This window comes from Ranitomeya imitator, chromosome 9, assembly GCF_032444005.1.
Source record: "Ranitomeya imitator isolate aRanImi1 chromosome 9, aRanImi1.pri, whole genome shotgun sequence".
Taxonomy (NCBI): Eukaryota; Metazoa; Chordata; class Amphibia; order Anura; family Dendrobatidae; genus Ranitomeya; species Ranitomeya imitator.
In genome coordinates this window covers 139426941-139444627 of record NC_091290.1, presented here as the reverse complement: position 1 = coordinate 139444627, position 17687 = coordinate 139426941, and the positions used below count along the sequence as shown (strand labels likewise).

Genomic DNA, 17687 nt, shown 5'->3' with positions numbered 1-17687 from the left:
TCTAACAAATTCACAGTAGACGCAAGATAGTTGTCAATCAGTGGCGTCCTCTCGGTGACGGGCACCATCTCAGGCTTCCTCCCAGCAACGGGCACCAGGTAGGGTGTACTCTCGTTAATGTGCACCAATTCAGAAGTCCTCTTGATGATGTGGAGCTGCTGTTGAGTCTGCTCTGTGACCGGCACAATTTGAAAAGTATTTTCAGTGACGAGCACCAGCTCAGGCGTCCTCAGTGACTTCCTCCAGCCCAAGCGTCATCTCGGTGACTTCCTCCACCTCAGGCATCCTCTCGGTGACAACCACCAGTTTGGGTGGCCTAGCAGTAACAACCACCAGCTCATGAGTCCTCTTGGTAACGACCACCAGCTTAGGAGTCCTCAGTATTCATGATATGGCTTTTTGTCCATTTGCTGAGAATTGACAGCTTTCATCTTATGCACAGTAGAAGGAAGACTGTTGTCATTTTGTGGCATCCTCTCAGTGACACATACCAGCTCAGGCAACCTCCCACTGACGTGCACCAGCTCATAAATCCTCCTGGTGACATGCACCAACTTAGTCATGCTCTCGATAACCTGCTCCAATTGAGAAGTCCTGTCAGTGACATGTACCTGCTTTAGCGTCTTTTCGGTGATAGGCATCAGCTTAGGTGTCTACTTTGTTAATGTGCACTAGTTCAGAGTCTTCTGGATGATGGGTAGCAGAAGTCCTCAGTATCCATAACCTGGGGTTCTTTTTCCACCTTCTCAGAATTGACGTCTTTATTCTTATTCATAGTAGTAGTAAGAAGATAGTTGTCATTGAGTGGCATCCTCTCGGTGACTGGCACAAGCTCAGGTGTCCTCCCGATGACGTGCACCAACTCAGGCGTATTGAGGGTAACGTGCACCAATTAAGAACCCCTCAGTGAAGTGGACCTGCTTAGGAGTCATCTTGGTGAGGTGGACCTGTTCAGGAGTTCTCTTGGTGACGTGAACCTGCTCAGGAGTCCTGTAGGTGACGTTGACCTGCTCAGGAGTCCTCTTGGTGACGTGGACCTGCTCTGGAGTCCTCTTGGTGACGTGGACCTGCTCTGGAGTCCTCTTGGTGTCGTGGACCTGCTCAGTAGTCCTTTTCGTGACGGGGACCACCTCAGGAGTCCTCTTGGTGACGTGGACCTGCTCAGGAGTCCTCTTGGTGATGTGGACCTGCTCAGGAGTCCTCTTGGTGACGTGGACCTGCTCAGTAGTCCTCTTGGTGACGTGGACCTGCTCAGGAGTCCTCTTGGTGACGTGGACCTGCTCAGGAGTCCTCTTGATGACGTGGACCTGCTCTGGAGTCCTCTTGGTGACGTGGACCTGCTCAGGAGTCCTCTTGGTGATGTGGACCTGCTCAGGAGTCCTCTTGGTGACGTGGACCTGCTCAGGAGTCCTCTTGGTGATGTGGACCTGCTCAGGAGTCCTCTTGGTGACGTGGACCTGCTCAGGATCCCTCTCTGTGACTGACACCTACTCAAGCATCTTTTCAGTGAGGAGCACCAGCTCAAGTTTCCTCAGTATACATAGCATGGGTTCTTTGTTCACCTGCTGAGAATTGACGGCCTTCTTTCTATGAACAGTAGTAGGAGGATAGCTGTCAATAAGTGGCAAGAGGTCGGGGAAAGTGGACCTCGTGAATTTCAAAGGCTCCTTTGCTCATTCAACACCTTGATGACAAATGACATAGTGTTGAAAGAAGTTTATTTGTCACTACTACAGGACAGCATAAACCCACTAAGAGTTTCCCTTTAAAGAGCAGCTTCTGACTGTGACGGGACAATATTTCTTCTTTTCCTATTTTTTTTTTGTTTGGCTAATGTGAGAATATAACTATTTCCAATGTTCAGTGTAAATGTCACAGTTTTTATATAAATGTCACATCAGGATTTCAAAACTTGTTCTGGGTGTCGTACCCGGCAATGGCAAATGTCACAGGACGAAGAACAAATATTGCTTTGTGTGGATGCTGCTACCGTCAGATCTGCAGCCGGGTGCAGACAACAATATAGAGATGACGAGCAAGAAAAACATTCAAATGATCGCTTCCCACTGAGCACAATTGCAGTACTTCTATGAAGTTTGCTGCTTTTCAGCACCATGGACGGCTCCATTTTCCCCAGGACTAATTAGAAAGAGGTTTCCTGGTTTTGTATCCTGAGGATAATGGAGTCCAGAAACTATCTAACACACTTTATGTTTCAATAACTCACTATTTTAAAATCTCTGTTTGGAGTCGATTGCACTCAGAGACTAAAAAAAACATCCTGCTCATGTCACAGTGCATCAGCGCCCCGCTATTGTAACATACCCTGCACCTACACCCCGAGTGTGACAAGTTTTCAGACTCCAGGTGAAAACTAGAACATTTCCATTCACTGATGGTAAGCAGATTGGAAAAACCTTGAATTGAAAGTAGATTTCACAATTGCAGTAAATGCTGGAAACCAGTGTAAACTAGTAAGTGGGAGGAGGTTTAGATTTTCCTCCAGATTTTAAATTAGCAAAATTGGCACAGTGAAAAAAGCGCCAATTAGAATGGCCAAAAATATATTAAAATATATATGCAGTACTGTGCAAAACTTTTAGGCAGGTGTGGAAAAAATTCTGCAAAGAAGCTTTCAACAATAGAAGTGATAGTAGTTTATTTATTTTTTTATTAATTAACAAAATGCAAAATAAAAGACCAAAATCAGATCAATATTTGGTGAGCGCCAGTTGCCTTCATCGCTTTTTCTAGGTATTTGTCACTTGAACACAGCTTTTGAAGGAACTCGTCAGGAGGTTGTTCCAAACATCTTGGAGAACTGATCCCAAATCCTCTGTGCATGAGGCTTGAGCAGACCCTTCTGTCTATTCAAGTGACCCCAGACAGACTGGATGATGTGGGATCATGCTCTGAGGAGGCCAAATTCTCACCCCTAGGTCTCCTCGTTCTTAATCACATTGGCTGGAAGTTTGGGGTCGTTGTTCGGCTGCAGAATAAATTTGCAGCCAGACGCCTCCCTGACTGTATTAGCTAAGTATCTGTTTGCATTTCTCAGCATTGAGGACACCATTAATCCTGACCAAATTCCAAACTACATGGGCTGAAATTAAGCCCCAGACTTGCAGGACTCTCACTCCTCCTGCAGGCCCCTCATTATTGTGCCATTCTTCAGCTCTTTCAGAACAATATGCCTTCGCTTACTGCCAAATATTTCATATTATGACTCCTCAGTCAAGATTACCTGCTGCTATTCTCTGCATCCCAGTTCCTATGTTTTCGCGAGTAGTTGAGTCACTTAGCTTTGTTTCAGCATCTAGGCCCTGACTTTTTGGACGCATTTCTTCCATAAAGGCTACTTCTGGCCAGATTTTTCCGAACAGTAAATGGATATAGCTTGTCTCACAGGTTGCTGCCACTTCTGAGTTGATGGCACTGCTGGACATCTTTCGATTTCAAAGTGAAGTTAACAATGATGCATCTTTCATCTGCTGCACTAAGTTTCCTTGGCCAACCACTGAGTCTGCATTCCTCAACGTTGTCCATTTCTTGAACAGCACATCTGGAAAATCTAACCAGCTTTGAAATCTTTGCCCGGGAGAGACCTGTCTAATGCACTATAACTACCTTGTGTGTCTTATGCTGTGCTCATTCCTGACAAGGTGTATGACCTAACAAATGAAACTGTCTCCCACATCCTCACCTTTGTAGCATAGGTTGGCTGTTCCTCACCCAGTGTTAAGCCTCCCACAGTTTTAAGCCTGTTACACAGCTGTTTCTGTTAATGAACGTTTTTCAAGCTACATATGAAAATGATGATCATTATCGCCTGTTCAGTATAACTCTTACACCTAAATGATGCTGTTTTAAAGGAAAAGAGTGGTCACCAAGTATTGATGTGATTTACATTTCCCTTTTGTTCAATCACTTTGAATTTTTCAAATAAACTATTAATACTTTTATTTATTTTCGAAAGCTTCTTACTGTGCAGCATTTTTTCCAGGACTGCCTAAAACTTTTTGCACAGTACTGTATATCCTTATCTGCCAATTCCCCTCTGCCATTCCCCCCTGCCAGGATCAAAGCTTTACTTTCCGGATAGGACATTACAATTAAGTGGCAGTGATTAGCTACGTCGTTCACACGTCCATACCATGGGAAATATATAGACACTCCCATCATTGACAGGTACATCTCAGAATTTGTCCCCGACTCCCGTTTCTGGTTGCATTTTGATCCACTTTCTGCTTTTTTTGATCTTTAGTCCAGCAGTAGGGATGTAGTGGAAGAGGAGCAATGTGCTGTCCAAGTGATTTCTCCACAAACAGAATTTTGTTAGAAAAGACCAACCTGACCCCAGCCTGTATATATACATAAAATACATGTCTGTACTGGAATAAAACATGAGCCGGGACTGCCGCCGAGGCTGCGCTGCGAGGAAGTGGTAAGCAGGCACATCTATGACTTATGTGTGTGTGAGGGATATGTCCTCCATCGCCTGGGGGGTGACAGTCGGCTTTATTATCGAGAGCCTCTCATCTCTGACAAGCGTCAGAAACCTGTCCTAGCTGTAATATCGTATAAGCGTGGGCCAATGTAACACGCACCCTGCTGTCCTCCTCTCGATGGAAAATCATCAGGCTCAACCAGAAAAATATAAAATATATATATAGAAAACAAAGACCCAGAGAGTAAAATTCATAAATCTTTGTTGCAAGTTCTTCATTTGAATGGTGTCGGCTCAGTTGCCTGCACAGGCTGGGAGCGCTGCTCTGCAGGAGAAAATCAAATAGGAAAAAAGTGTGCAAAAACAACCCTGTGGCCAAATCATTTTCAAGATGGGAGATTAGACATGCACATCCTAGCAATTTTACATCTCTTAATCAGAATGAAATAACCCTTAAAGGGAATCTATCAGCAGGTTTTTGCTATGTAATCTGAGAACAGCATAATGTAGGGGGGAAAACCCTGATTCCAGAGATGTATCACTTACTGTGCTGTGTTTTGGTGTTTCAATACGATCAGTGTTTTATTAGCAGGAGATTATTACTACATGACTAGCTGTCTCGTGCCTCTTAGTCAAACCAAGGCTCCACCTCCGATTAGAAGACAGCAGCCAATCATTGGTGTGGGCGGGGTTATACATGGCTTAGCATTCCAAGCTCTGCTAGATCTGCAGCAGAGAAAACTGTGATTGTATCAAACCTGCTGCACCCAGTGAACGAAGTGATAGATCACTGGAATCAGGGTTTCTGTCCCAAGCCATCATGCTGCTATTAGATTATGTATTAAAAACCTGCTGACAGATTCCCTTTAAAGAAACACTAAATAGAGAAAACGAACAAAAAAATAATAATTTGAAAATTGGATTTTTAGAATTCCTCAAAATTTCTCATCTTTTGTTTCATGTAAATATTCAAATGTGACAGGAGCTTAGAATTGTTCCCCTTTTCTTCACTGTACTGTGTGTGGCTGTAAGAAAACTGCCTGCAGCAGGAGCCTCTCCCCTCTGCCTGCAGTAAGAAACAAAGTCGCACCAACAATGTATGGTTTCACAGAAGATGGCCTTAAAACTTTCAACACTTCCCTCAAAATATTCTTCTCCATCAGTTTTCTCCTCCATGTAAAATTAAAAATAAGCAGCTCGCCATAAAAACTGCAGAAAGTAATTACTTATCTGACTTTTCCTCTCTTTAGAGAAAGCAGTGGAGGAATCATCCTCTCTCCCCCCCCTCCTATATGATGAGAGGCGCTTTCATTAAAAACCGTAACGGCAAGAGAGCCGTGCCGGGTGTCGCTGGCAGTCATTGCATCAACACGATTCTAATAAAATTGATCTAACTACACACACTAAAAGTCATATTCACCCTGCACGCCGTTTGATTGGAAATAAAAAAAAATTATCTTTCTGCCACCTGACTCCCCCCGGCGAGGCCACGAATATCGCAAGAACACGAACTTCCCAATAAAAGAAGCGGAACGGCGAGTCAGGGCTGGTAACATCCATGAACCTCATAGATAATTTTTTTTTTTTTTAAGTCCACTATGCAGAAGAACCCTAAAATAATGTTGTTTTTTTTTGTTTTTGGTTGTTGTTTTTTTATAACTTTTTCATGGGCAACCTATTCCATTATATAGCTTTAGGCTCCTACAGGGCAGACATAAGATAGACCACAATACCAGCCTCCATTTTTTGCACTATAAGTTTCACTAAAGTTATCTTTTTTAAAAAAAAAAAAAAAGCTTAAATTTTGCTGAGAAAATGTAATTATTTGCCGCAGAGTTCTTTAAATACATACCTACATACATACAAAGAGGGTAACTATGAAGACAAAAGGGCCACTTTGAACAGGAGATGTGACCTTTGTCACACCCATAAAAGCTTCAGGAAGGAATGTAAAGCAGCGGGTGTTACCAATCGTTTCTTTCCTGAGCTTGTAAATTTATGATAATGAGACTGGACCTTTCCACCCCATGATAGAAGCAGATTATGGAGGCATGAAGTCAATGGTGTCAGTATATTCCAAGGAGGTTATCTTACCAGAGTGAGCAGGACTGACGGGCTCTTTGCACTCAAGACTTTAGCAATCTGATGGAAGGAAAAATAAATGTTAGTTGATGCGAACAGCTGTCATGTAGCATTCCCTTAACCTGATAACACAAAAAGGTCCTACAATAAAAAGGTCCTACAATAAAAAGGTCCTACAATAAAAAGGTCCTACTATAAAAAGGTCCTACTATAAAAAGGTCCTACAATTAAGCTTAAAGAAGGAGGAACGGCTAAGAGCCCGCAATAAATGTCATATTGGGTGAGTACGACTGCTGCTAGCTCAAAACATCCAGGCAATAAGATTAACAGACACCCTTTACCTATTAGAGAGATGCAAAGATAAACTACATAGGTGATAAATGTTACCTCAGACATAAGATGGACCATACATAGAGTGGACAGAAAGGAGAGATATATTGCAGGATGGGCTGTATATACAGTGGACAGAAAAAAAGATATATTGCAGGATGGGCTGTATATAGAGTGAACGAAAAGGATAAAAATACTGCAGAGAAGGCTGTACATAAAAAGGATATAAAGGAATAATATACTTCAGGATGGACTGTATATAAACAGGACAGAAAGGATAGATAAACTGCATGATGGGCTGTATATAGAGAGGACAGAAAGGAGAGATATATTGCAGGATTGGCTGTATATACAGTGGACAAAAAAAAAGATATATTGCAGGATAGCCTGTACATAGATTGAACTAACTGATAAATATACTGCAGGATGGGCTGTATAGAGGTGATTGATGGATAGCTCCCAGCCAAACATTAATTTAGTTGACTGACATCTAACACCCAGCTCTGAAGAGCACTCTGCTTGTCTCCAAGAGCTACCCACAGAAAAAAAAAAGGATTGTGTGATTGATTTGCAACCACCAGATCTTTATATCCCCTGTGCCAGGGAGTCGGGAGACCCCTAACACACACATTAGATGGCTGGTCTATCCTGCCCTAAAAGTTTGTTTGGCCGACTTTTGTCTAATGTGTATGGGACCCCCACAAATGGCTAGAAAGGAGAACAAGGCCTTGTTCCATCCAGCCTTTACATGAAGTGACGGTTGAGGATGCATGCTGCTGCTCCGTGCAAGCTGAGCACAGAGTCCTCAACAGAATCAAGTTGATATGTGACAATTGGGGTTTTGGTAGGAATATTGTTAAAATCTTTCTTTCTTGATAATTATTTTTCAATGTACTTTTATTTTCTAGTATTTTTATTGTTTTTGTTTTTTTTACAAAGCATGTAGGGTGTAGTATTTTTTCTACTTTTTAATTTGATCCTTTTTTTTTCACTTTTGTTCTCCTTTCTCCAATTATCAAGTCAACTAAAGAAGCTTATGCTAAAAACACCACTCCTGGGAAATGCTGCATTCTGGAACAAAAAAAAGCCACTCACTCCCCCCAAAAATGCACAAAATACCAAAAATAAAATGCATTTTAAACATTACTAGGCTCAAACTGCAAGAAATATAAAAACAACAACACATGAAGAACACCTGCCCAAATTATCTTCCTTATCGTGTCCTCCATTTCGGAGGTTTTCTTTCAAATGAACCACGTTAATGTTCATTTCACTTGCTGGGGAACTAAAAGTCCCAGAATGTAATTCATTCCAGATGAAGTGATGATTGTAGAAGTTTGGACCCGATTTTATATGAGAAGGGAAATCTTCTACCCCTGAACAGCCCATAAATAAAGCCAAAGGTAGGGTGCACAGTGGATACACAGGCCGGGTGGACTGTGCCATGAATGCAGAGGCAGCGTCACATTAACGTCTCCATTTCCCTTTATTTACAGACTTGATTATTGATGCAGGAATTATTGATTGACACTGCTGCAATAATGAAGCGCTTTGCCTCTCAGCAGTCGCTTGTCAGCAGACACATGTAACGGGCGATGAATGATAAATCCTGCCCACGAGATGGGTCAGAGGGAAAGAGCGTCTAACAGCGGGTTATAAGAGGCCAACACCGAACAGAGAGAGCGCTTCCTGCAAGTACAGCTCAGTCAAGTGGGGAAATGGGATTAAACTGGGAGAGAAATTACTTGTTTCCTTAGTAATCATTAACCAGCTCTCCTAGACTCCGCAAAGCAATAATACAGCATTAAAACTTAGGTCTGTATTAGTGGCCGTCGTCCAATATTCTCAGAATCTGGAAGAGGACGAGATGAGAAATTACATTTACGTGAGCTTTTAAAAGGATATGCCGAATTTCCTTTGTAAGGACGGTAGGTAATACAGCGAGAGACGCTAGCTTGGGATATTTATAGTTTTTTATGATTTGGTTCAGTATTTTCGCATAAAATGCTACTGAAAAGAAAGACTCACAAAAAGCCTGTGAGTCCTGCTGACCCAGCCCATGCACAGTGTGTGGGCGGGGAGAAGAAGGACTCTCAATTCCTGGAAGCATTTCATTAGATTTTACCTAAAAACACTAAACAAAACGAAAAAATCCCAGAGATCAGGGTCTCCTTCTTGATTACATACTGCTACTATAAAAGAGATCTGACAGAGCCCCTTTAAGAGGGAAAGCTTTTGACAATTTAATTGTTTCCGAGGGGTCATTATCCATCTCTCCTAGACTCCTGAAATGAAAAGTAATAATACAGCAGTAAAACTTGGGATTGTAATAGTGTAATCCAATACTCTCACAATTAACTGGACAGGAGGACTAGACAAGAGGTTACATTTACAGAAGATTTTAACAGGATATGCCGCATTTCCTTTCTAAGGATGGTAGGTAATAAAACAGAATATGCAAATTTGGGGCATATATAGTTTTTTTATGATTTGGTCCATTAATTTCATGTAAAATTCGGCTGAAAAAAAGGCTCAAAACAAAAAGCCTGTGAGTCCTGCTGACTCTGCCCATGCATAGTGTGTGGGCGGAGACAAGAAGGACAGCATTTCATCACATTTTACCTAAAAACCTGAACAAAACCAAAGAAAACTATATATCTCCGAGTTCAGGGACTCTCCCTCTATTACATACCACTCAAACATAAGAGATCTGACAGAGTCACTATTCTTTTTCCAACACATCTGAATCAATGAGAGAGAAGGTTCTTGATTTTTTTTTAAATACATGTTGGTGGATATACAAAACTTACAGTTCATATAAAAATTATTCGCCACCTAGACTCAATACCAATTGGTTTTCCTGGTCTTAAAATAGTCCTCATAATTATATAATTTTAAATAAAATTAATAGACAGATTGCTTTTATAAAAAAAAAAAAAAAAAAGACAGTAAAATATCTATTAGTGAGGAAATGCTGTTCTCAAGACTCCGGACAGCAGGTATGCACCAAACGAGATTTACTGCCAAATGTTTAATTGCAATCCTGTCGTGAAAACTTTGATAAACTACAGATAGGTGACATAAACTTTTGCCAAAACACTTACATCGCACGCGTAATGAACTTCATCGACTGCGTATTTCTGTCTAAAGTGCTCTGGAGGATGGATCCTAGGTAGAAAAAAAAAAAATCAACGAAAAACGTACTATAAACTTACTATTAAATTCCCTTATTTTTTTTCCCCTATTTAACCCAAAATTAAAAACTCTGCTGGTGCATAATGTAATTTACACGTGATTGATGGTCATTACGCAGACATTTGACTAATAAGTTGAGCTACAACCGTATCTACTGTCCCATTAAAAACAATCCTCCTCCGCTCCTCCCTGCACGCTCCTTACATGAACTCATGTTTGTTTGCAAGAAATAATTTATCATAATTGCTCACTTTGGAAAAATACAAATTAGGCTGTAGATTTCCCACCAGCTGCGTCACCACATTATGCACCGTGCAACGCAGCGGCTTTACAGACAGGTTCCTAATTATGTGATTGGGAAGGAGAACGTTTCCTTTCTACTCTTGTGGCAGAAGGGGTAAGACATTACATATGGTAAACAATTCGCTCGCAGGGTATGAACACAGTGGAAATGAGGAATCAGGATTTCTTAGAATCAACAGGACAACTACTCTGACCAGCATTAAGACTCAAACCTGATATTCCCCTTGTCCCCCTCACCCAAATAATGACAGGCACTTATGCATCTGCACGCCCATACATCTGCCTGGCAATATGGTCGGCCCCTGCCCATTTACAGCTGCCCCGCCAAACCGTCCTAAGTGTCAAAGCTTTAGGTAAAGTGCTGAGATTTCCACCATTCAGCGCACGCATTATATCACCAGAAGAAAATGAAGCACCCAATCTAGAGAAATGGGAAGGAAAAAAATAAAATCCCCCCCATACTATGGCTACTTTTCTATGCTGTCGAAACCTTGAAAACTTTTCTCAATTTGCATTCTGATGTTCCCAAGTAAAACAACAAAAGACCCTCTAACTTAATATTGCCCGCACAACCATATTTGGTCTTCCATGCTTCCATACTTAATTTAGCCACTAATTAACTACCCCTAAACTACACCCTGTAGGCACGTTTAAGCCCTACATGATTCACAGGGACCCTCCTTAGGGTCACGCTAAATATTTACCATACTTGCAGATTTTAAGCTACATTATAACTTGAGGATAGTTTAAGCATCTTAAGTGGAATCATGGCTTATACTCCACTCACATCCAAAGCTGCATTCAAATTTCTGTTGGTTACCAAATCTAAGCAGTCTGCTTACAAACCCAGCCAATGTACAGCGCCCTTGATGTGTTGCATGGTACGGAGGCACCATTGATGATCTCAAGTCACATTATGCTCTAGTCACATCCAGAGCTGCCCTGAATTTTACATACATAAAGAAAAATAATTCCACAAAGTTAATATAAGATAAAGCCAAATTGTCTACTTTTAAATTGATCAAAAGCATTAATTATCCAGATCCACTGCGGGAGGCGCAGAGATCTGCCCAGACTGAAGAAAAACAATGCTTCCATTCTTAGGTATTCTTGGGTATTTGCAGATCTTGCAAGCAATATGAATTGTTGTCTTGTGGATTGGGGATAAAGCAGAAGTTATCAAGCAAGATGTCGCTGCATTTCTGTTCCTGACATTTAGGTTTATCCTGGAAGGAATGATGTAAAAGTGTAAATATTGTCTGAAAGCCGCACATGAAGATGACCCAGGGGAACAGAACGCATTTACAGTGTGGCATCTGCTGGGGGAAAAAAATGTATCAAAAAAAGAAGAAAGAGGCACAGTGAAAGACACAGAAAGGGACAAGGTGATTGAGCAGCCAATTAGAGCCAAGTCAATTAGCGCCAATCAAGCGCTGGATTCCCAGAATGATCACACTTTTATCAAGAAAACAGATGGACAGTTCCGGACATCTCCCCTCTTGCTTAGATTTTGTGGCAGCAAGAAGAGAAAACAGCAGGAAATGTACACAAGTTATTGAGGAATAATATATTCCAGCCGTCAAGTGACTTTGTGAAGCAGGACGGAATAACAAAAAACTAATGGAAAAAATTCACAACCTAAAAGGAAGGACAAAATATGACCTAAGAAACTCAGCAAGTCTAAAATACTTTATCATCTAACAACTCTGTATGAATATATACTACTATATTCTTGTAGATAGGGGCAGTATTATAGCAATTCTATTCTTGTTCAGAGGGGCAGTATTATAACTACTATAATACTGCCTGCCGCTATCTACAAGAATATTACTATAATACTGCTCTTATGCACAAGAATATAACTACTATAATACTGTCCCTATGTACAAGAATATAACTACTATAATACTGCCCCTATGTACAAGAATATAACTACTATACTACTGCCCCTATGTACAAGTATATAACTACTATACTACTGCCCCTATGTACAAGAATATAACTACTATAATACTGCTCCTATGTACAAGAATATAACTACTATAATACTGCTCATATGTACAAGAAAATAACTACTATAATACTGCTCCTATGTACAAGAATATAACTACTATAATACTGCCCCCTATGTACAAGAATATAACTACTATAATACTGTCCCTATGTACAAGAATATAACTACTATAATACTGCCCCTATGTACAAGAATATAACTACTATAATACTGCCCCTATGTACAAGAATATAACTACTATAATACTGCCCCTATGTACAAGAATATAACTACTATAATACTGCCCCTATGTACAAGAATATAACTACTATAATACTGCTCCTATGTAGAATGCAACTCATGATCAGTAAAGGGTAAGTAATGTAATGTATGTACACAGTGACTGCACCAGCAGAATAGTGAGTGCAGCTCTGGAGTATAATACAGGATGTAACTCAGGATCAGTAATGTAATGTATGTACACAGTGACTGCACCAGCAGAATAGTGAGTGCAGCTCTAGAGTATAATACAGGATGTAACTCAGGATCAGTACTGTATGTACACAGTGACTGCACCAGCAGAATAGTGAGTGCAGCTCAGGGGTATAATACAGGATGTAACTCAGGATCAGTAATGTAATGTATGTACACAGTGACTGCACCAGCAGAACAGTGAGTGCAGCTCTGGAGTATAATACAGGATGTAACTCAGGATCAGTAATGTAATGTATGTACACAGTGACTGCACCAGCAGAATAGTGAGTGCAGCTCTGGGGTATAATACAGGAGGTAACTCAGGATCAGTACAGGATAAGTAATAGAATGCATTTATAAACTTGATGAAGAATGGTGATTATTTTTGGAGCCATTAAAACTCTGATGATATCAGTGGTGAATAATTTCTAATCAACACTTCTGTCTGCGCCACCTTCCTCCACAGATTACACGCAGGGACAGTCTTGTGTTACTCTGGTTACAGCGAGGACCGGCACCTAATCCACGCAATGACAGAAAATTAACATTTTTAACATGAAGAAAATTAGAGGCTTGTAAACGTGGGTTGACAGCTCCACTTATCCAATGCAACACTCACCCTCATTTTTCCATTAGTGAATTACATGTAAATACCTATTAATGAGATGACTCGCATGTCTTCATGTTAAAGCGCAGGATGTATTTCCAATCACGCACTTAAAGATAATGATATTAAGAGCTGCTGAACCGACATGACGGAGCATCTGTTGCACAATATGTTGCACTTTCTGAATATCTCTAATCAATGTATTGAGTCATTCTGACATTTAAAATTAATGAGAAGTAAATGGCAGCGCTATTTTAATTAGACAAATTGCGGAAAACACGACCAAGTTAGTGGTTAATTTAATTCTTGGGACTTAGCCCCTTCTGTCCTCACCTGCTGGACCAGGTCTGAGAAATGAATCATTGATTAGTGGCAGTAACCAAGAGCGGAGCGAGAGGAATCGGGTGGCACACGATGCTAATGAAAGTGGAATATGACAGTTTTTATAATCCTATGTATGTACAGAGGGCACAGAAAAGTCAAGAGTCTTGTGTGGTCACCCCTCCATTGTAAAGGGGTCCCGTTCTGCAGTCTCCTTAGAATAGTCAGATCGGTAAGGGTCAGACACCATGGCAACCCCACCGAAAAGATGTTTGCACAAAGAGGGGACACAGAGGGGAGAGAGGTGAGAGAGGAAGGGAGGAGAGAGCGAGGGGAGAGGAAGGGAGGAGAGGAAGGGAGGAGAGAGCGAGGGGAGAGGAAGGGAGGAGAGAGCGAGGGGAGAGGAAGGGAGGAGAGAACGAGGGGAGAGGAAGGGAGGAGAAAGCGAGGGGAGAGGAAGGGAGGAGAAAGCGAGGGGAGAGGAAGGGAGGAGAAAGCGAGGGGAGAGGAAGGGAGGAGAGAACGAGGGGAGAGGAAGGGAGGAGAAAGCGAGGGAAGAGGAAGGGAGGAGAGAGCGAGGGGAGAGGAAGGGAGGAGAGAACGAGGGGAGAGGAAGGGAGGAGAGAGCGAGGGGAGAGGAAGGGAGGAGAGAACGAGGGGAGAGGAAGGGAGGAGAGAACGAGGGGAGAGGAAGGGAGGAGAGAGCGAGGGGAGAGGAAGGGAGGAGAGAGCGAGGGGAGAGGAAGGGAAGAGAGAGCGAGGGGAGAGGAAGGGAGGAGAGAACGAGGGGAGAGGAAGGGAGGAGAGAACGAGGGGAGAGGAAGGGAGGAGAGAGCGAGGGGAGAGGAAGGGAAGAGAGAGCGAGGGGAGAGGAAGGGAGGAGAGAACGAGGGGAGAGGAAGGGAGGAGAAAGCGAGGGGAGAGGAAGGGAGGAGAAAGCGAGGGGAGAGGAAGGGAGGAGAAAGCGAGGGGAGAGGAAGGGAGGAGAGAGCGAGGGGAGAGGAAGGGAGGAGAGAGCGAGGGGAGAGGAAGGGAGGAGAGAACGAGGGGAGAGGAAGGGAGGAGAAAGCGAGGGGAGAGGAAGGGAGGAGAGAACGAGGGGAGAGGAAGGGAGGAGAGAGCGAGGGGAGAGGAAGGGAGGAGAGAGCGAGGGGAGAGGAAGGGAGGAGAAAGCGAGGGGAGAGGAAGGGAGGAGAAAGCGAGGGGAGAGGAAGGGAGGAGAAAGCGAGGGGAGAGGAAGGGAGGAGAGAGCGAGGGGAGAGGAAGGGAGGAGAGAGCGAGGGGAGAGGAAGGGAGGAGAGAACGAGGGGAGAGGAAGGGAGGAGAAAGCGAGGGGAGAGGAAGGGAGGAGAAAGCGAGTGGAGAGGAAGGGAGGAGAAAGCGAGGAGAGAGGAAGGGAGGAGAGAACGAGGGGAGAGGAAGGGAGGAGAAAGCGAGGGAAGAGGAAGGGAGGAGAGAGCGAGGGGAGAGGAAGGGAGGAGAGAACGAGGGGAGAGGAAGGGAGGAGAGAGCGAGGGGAGAGGAAGGGAGGAGAGAACGAGGGGAGAGGAAGGGAGGAGAGAACGAGGGGAGAGGAAGGGAGGAGAGAGCGAGGGGAGAGGAAGGGAGGAGAGAGCGAGGGGAGAGGAAGGGAGGAGAGAACGAGGGGAGAGGAAGGGAGGAGAAAGCGAGGGGAGAGGAAGGGAGGAGAAAGCGAGGGGAGAGGAAGGGAGGAGAAAGCGAGGGGAGAGGAAGGGAGGAGAGAGCGAGGGGAGAGGAAGGGAGGAGAGAGCGAGGGGAGAGGAAGGGAGGAGAGAACGAGGGGAGAGGAAGGGAGGAGAGAGCGAGGGGAGAGGAAGGGAGGAGAGAGCGAGGGGAGAGGAAGGGAGGAGAGAGCGAGGGGAGAGGAAGGGAGGAGAGAGCGAGGGGAGAGGAAGGGAGGAGAGAACGAGGGGAGAGGAAGGGAGGAGAAAGCGAGGGGAGAGGAAGGGAGGAGAAAGCGAGGGGAGAGGAAGGGAGGAGAGAGCGAGGGGAGAGGAAGGGAGGAGAGAGCGAGGGGAGAGGAAGGGAGGAGAGAACGAGGGGAGAGGAAGGGAGGAGAAAGCGAGGGGAGAGGAAGGGAGGAGAGAGCGAGGGGAGAGGAAGGGAGGAGAGAGAGGGAGTGAGGCGAGAGAGAGAGATGGGAAAAAGATGGGAGAGAGAGAGATGGAAAAGAGAGCGATATGGGAAAGAGATGGGAGAGGGAGAGAGAGATGGGAAATAGAGAGATGGGAAAGAGATGGGAGAGAGAGATGGGAAAGAGAGATGGGAGAAAGATGGGAAAGAGAGAGATGGGAAATAGAGAGATGGGAAATAGAGAGATGGGAGAGAAATATTGGGAGAGATATGGGGGAGAGATATGGGGGAGAGAGTTGGGGGAGAGAGTTGGGGGAGAGAGATGGGGGAGAGAGATGGGGGAGAGAGATGGGGGAGAGAGATGGGGGAGAGAGATGGGGGAGAGATGATGGTGGAGAGAGAGATGGGAGAGAGATGATGGGGGAGAGAGAGATGGGGAGAGAGATGATGGGGGAGATGGGGAGAGAGATGATGGGGGAGAGAGATAATGGGGGAGAGAGAGATGGGGAGAGAGATGGGGAGAGAGATGATGGGGGAGATGGGGGAGAGAGATAATGGGGGAGAGAAAGATGGGGAGAGAGATGGGGAGAGAGATGATGGGGAGAGAGGTGATGGGGGAGAGAGAGATGGGGAGAGACATGATGGAGAAGAGATGATGGGGGAGAGAGAGATGGGGGGAGAGAGAGATGGGGGGGAGAGAGAGATGGGGGGCGAGAGAGATGGGGGGAGAGATGATGGGGGAGAGAGGCGAGAGAGACAAGAGAGAGGGGGCTAAGAGAGAAGCAAGAGGCGAGAGAAGAAAGAGGAAGGAGAGAAGAGAGAAAGAGAGAAGAGAGAAGACAGAGAGAAGAGAGAGAGGAGAGAGGAGAGGGGAGAAGAGTGAGAAGAGAGAGGAGAGAAAATAGAAGAGAGAGAGAGGAGAGAAGAGAGAGATAGGAGAGAAAGAGAGAAAGAAAGAGAGAAAGAAAGAGAGAAAGAAAGAGAGAAAGAAAGAGAGAAAGAAAGAGAGAAAGAAAGAGAGAGAGAAAGAAAGAGAGAAAGAAAGAGAGAGAAAGAAAGAGAGAGACAAAGAGAGAGAGAAAGAGAGAGAGAAAGAAAGAGAAAGAAAGAGAAAGAAAGAAAGAAAGGCCACTGAGGTTTATTTTACACTCTAACTTCCTGCTGTTGAGGAAATCCAAACGCACATTAGTCGCAATGGTCATACGTCAACCCCACCTTTTACACTGAAGAATCTAATGAGGGTGTGCAATTTATTGTGAAGGGAAGAGGAGCATGGTCAGCTGAGATATCACCTATTGTGATTGGTGCATCTTGGTGTATAGAGGTGTTATCAGTCATTGTAATCCTGCCTCTGATGATAATAAGACTGCTGAAAACGCTTTCTAATAGGACAAGAAGTATGAGTCAAAAAAAGCCTTTTAAGGCCATGTTCACACAGTGCGTTTTTTACCGCGGAACCGCGGCGGTTTTGCCGCTGCGGTTCCGCAGCTGTTTTCCATGCAGGGTACAGTACACTGTACCCTATGGAAAACAGGACACACTGTGCACATGGTCCGGAAATTGTAAAAAAAAAGCCGCGCTGAATAGCTCCCGGAAAAAAGAAGGAGCATGTCAATTCTTCTTCCTGAACCGCAGCGGTTCTGCACCCATAGACCTCCATTGTGAGGTCAAAATCGCAGTAAAACCCGCAGATCAAAAATATATCTGCGGGTTTTACTGCGATTTGATGTGCAGAACCGCTGCAGCAGGAAGTGCGGGGGAGCGGGCGGAAGTGCGTGGGCGGAGTGTGGCTGCCCCCCCGTGCTCCGATGCCCCCCCCCCCCGTGCTCCGATGCCCCCCC

The 17687-nt window shown here is 44.1% G+C and overlaps 1 protein-coding gene across 1 annotated transcript in view; it reads right to left on the bottom strand.

Moving 5' to 3' along the window:
• Positions 1 to 17687, bottom strand: part of PEPD (peptidase D) — a 156096-nt gene that overhangs the window by 130767 nt on the left and 7642 nt on the right. The window contains exons 4-5 of the mRNA XM_069739227.1: positions 9964 to 10027; positions 6542 to 6589 (exon numbers count right to left, since the gene is read on the bottom strand). Coding sequence (XP_069595328.1) covers positions 6542 to 6589; positions 9964 to 10027 — 112 coding nt within the window. The remainder of the gene's footprint in view (positions 1 to 6541; positions 6590 to 9963; positions 10028 to 17687) is intronic.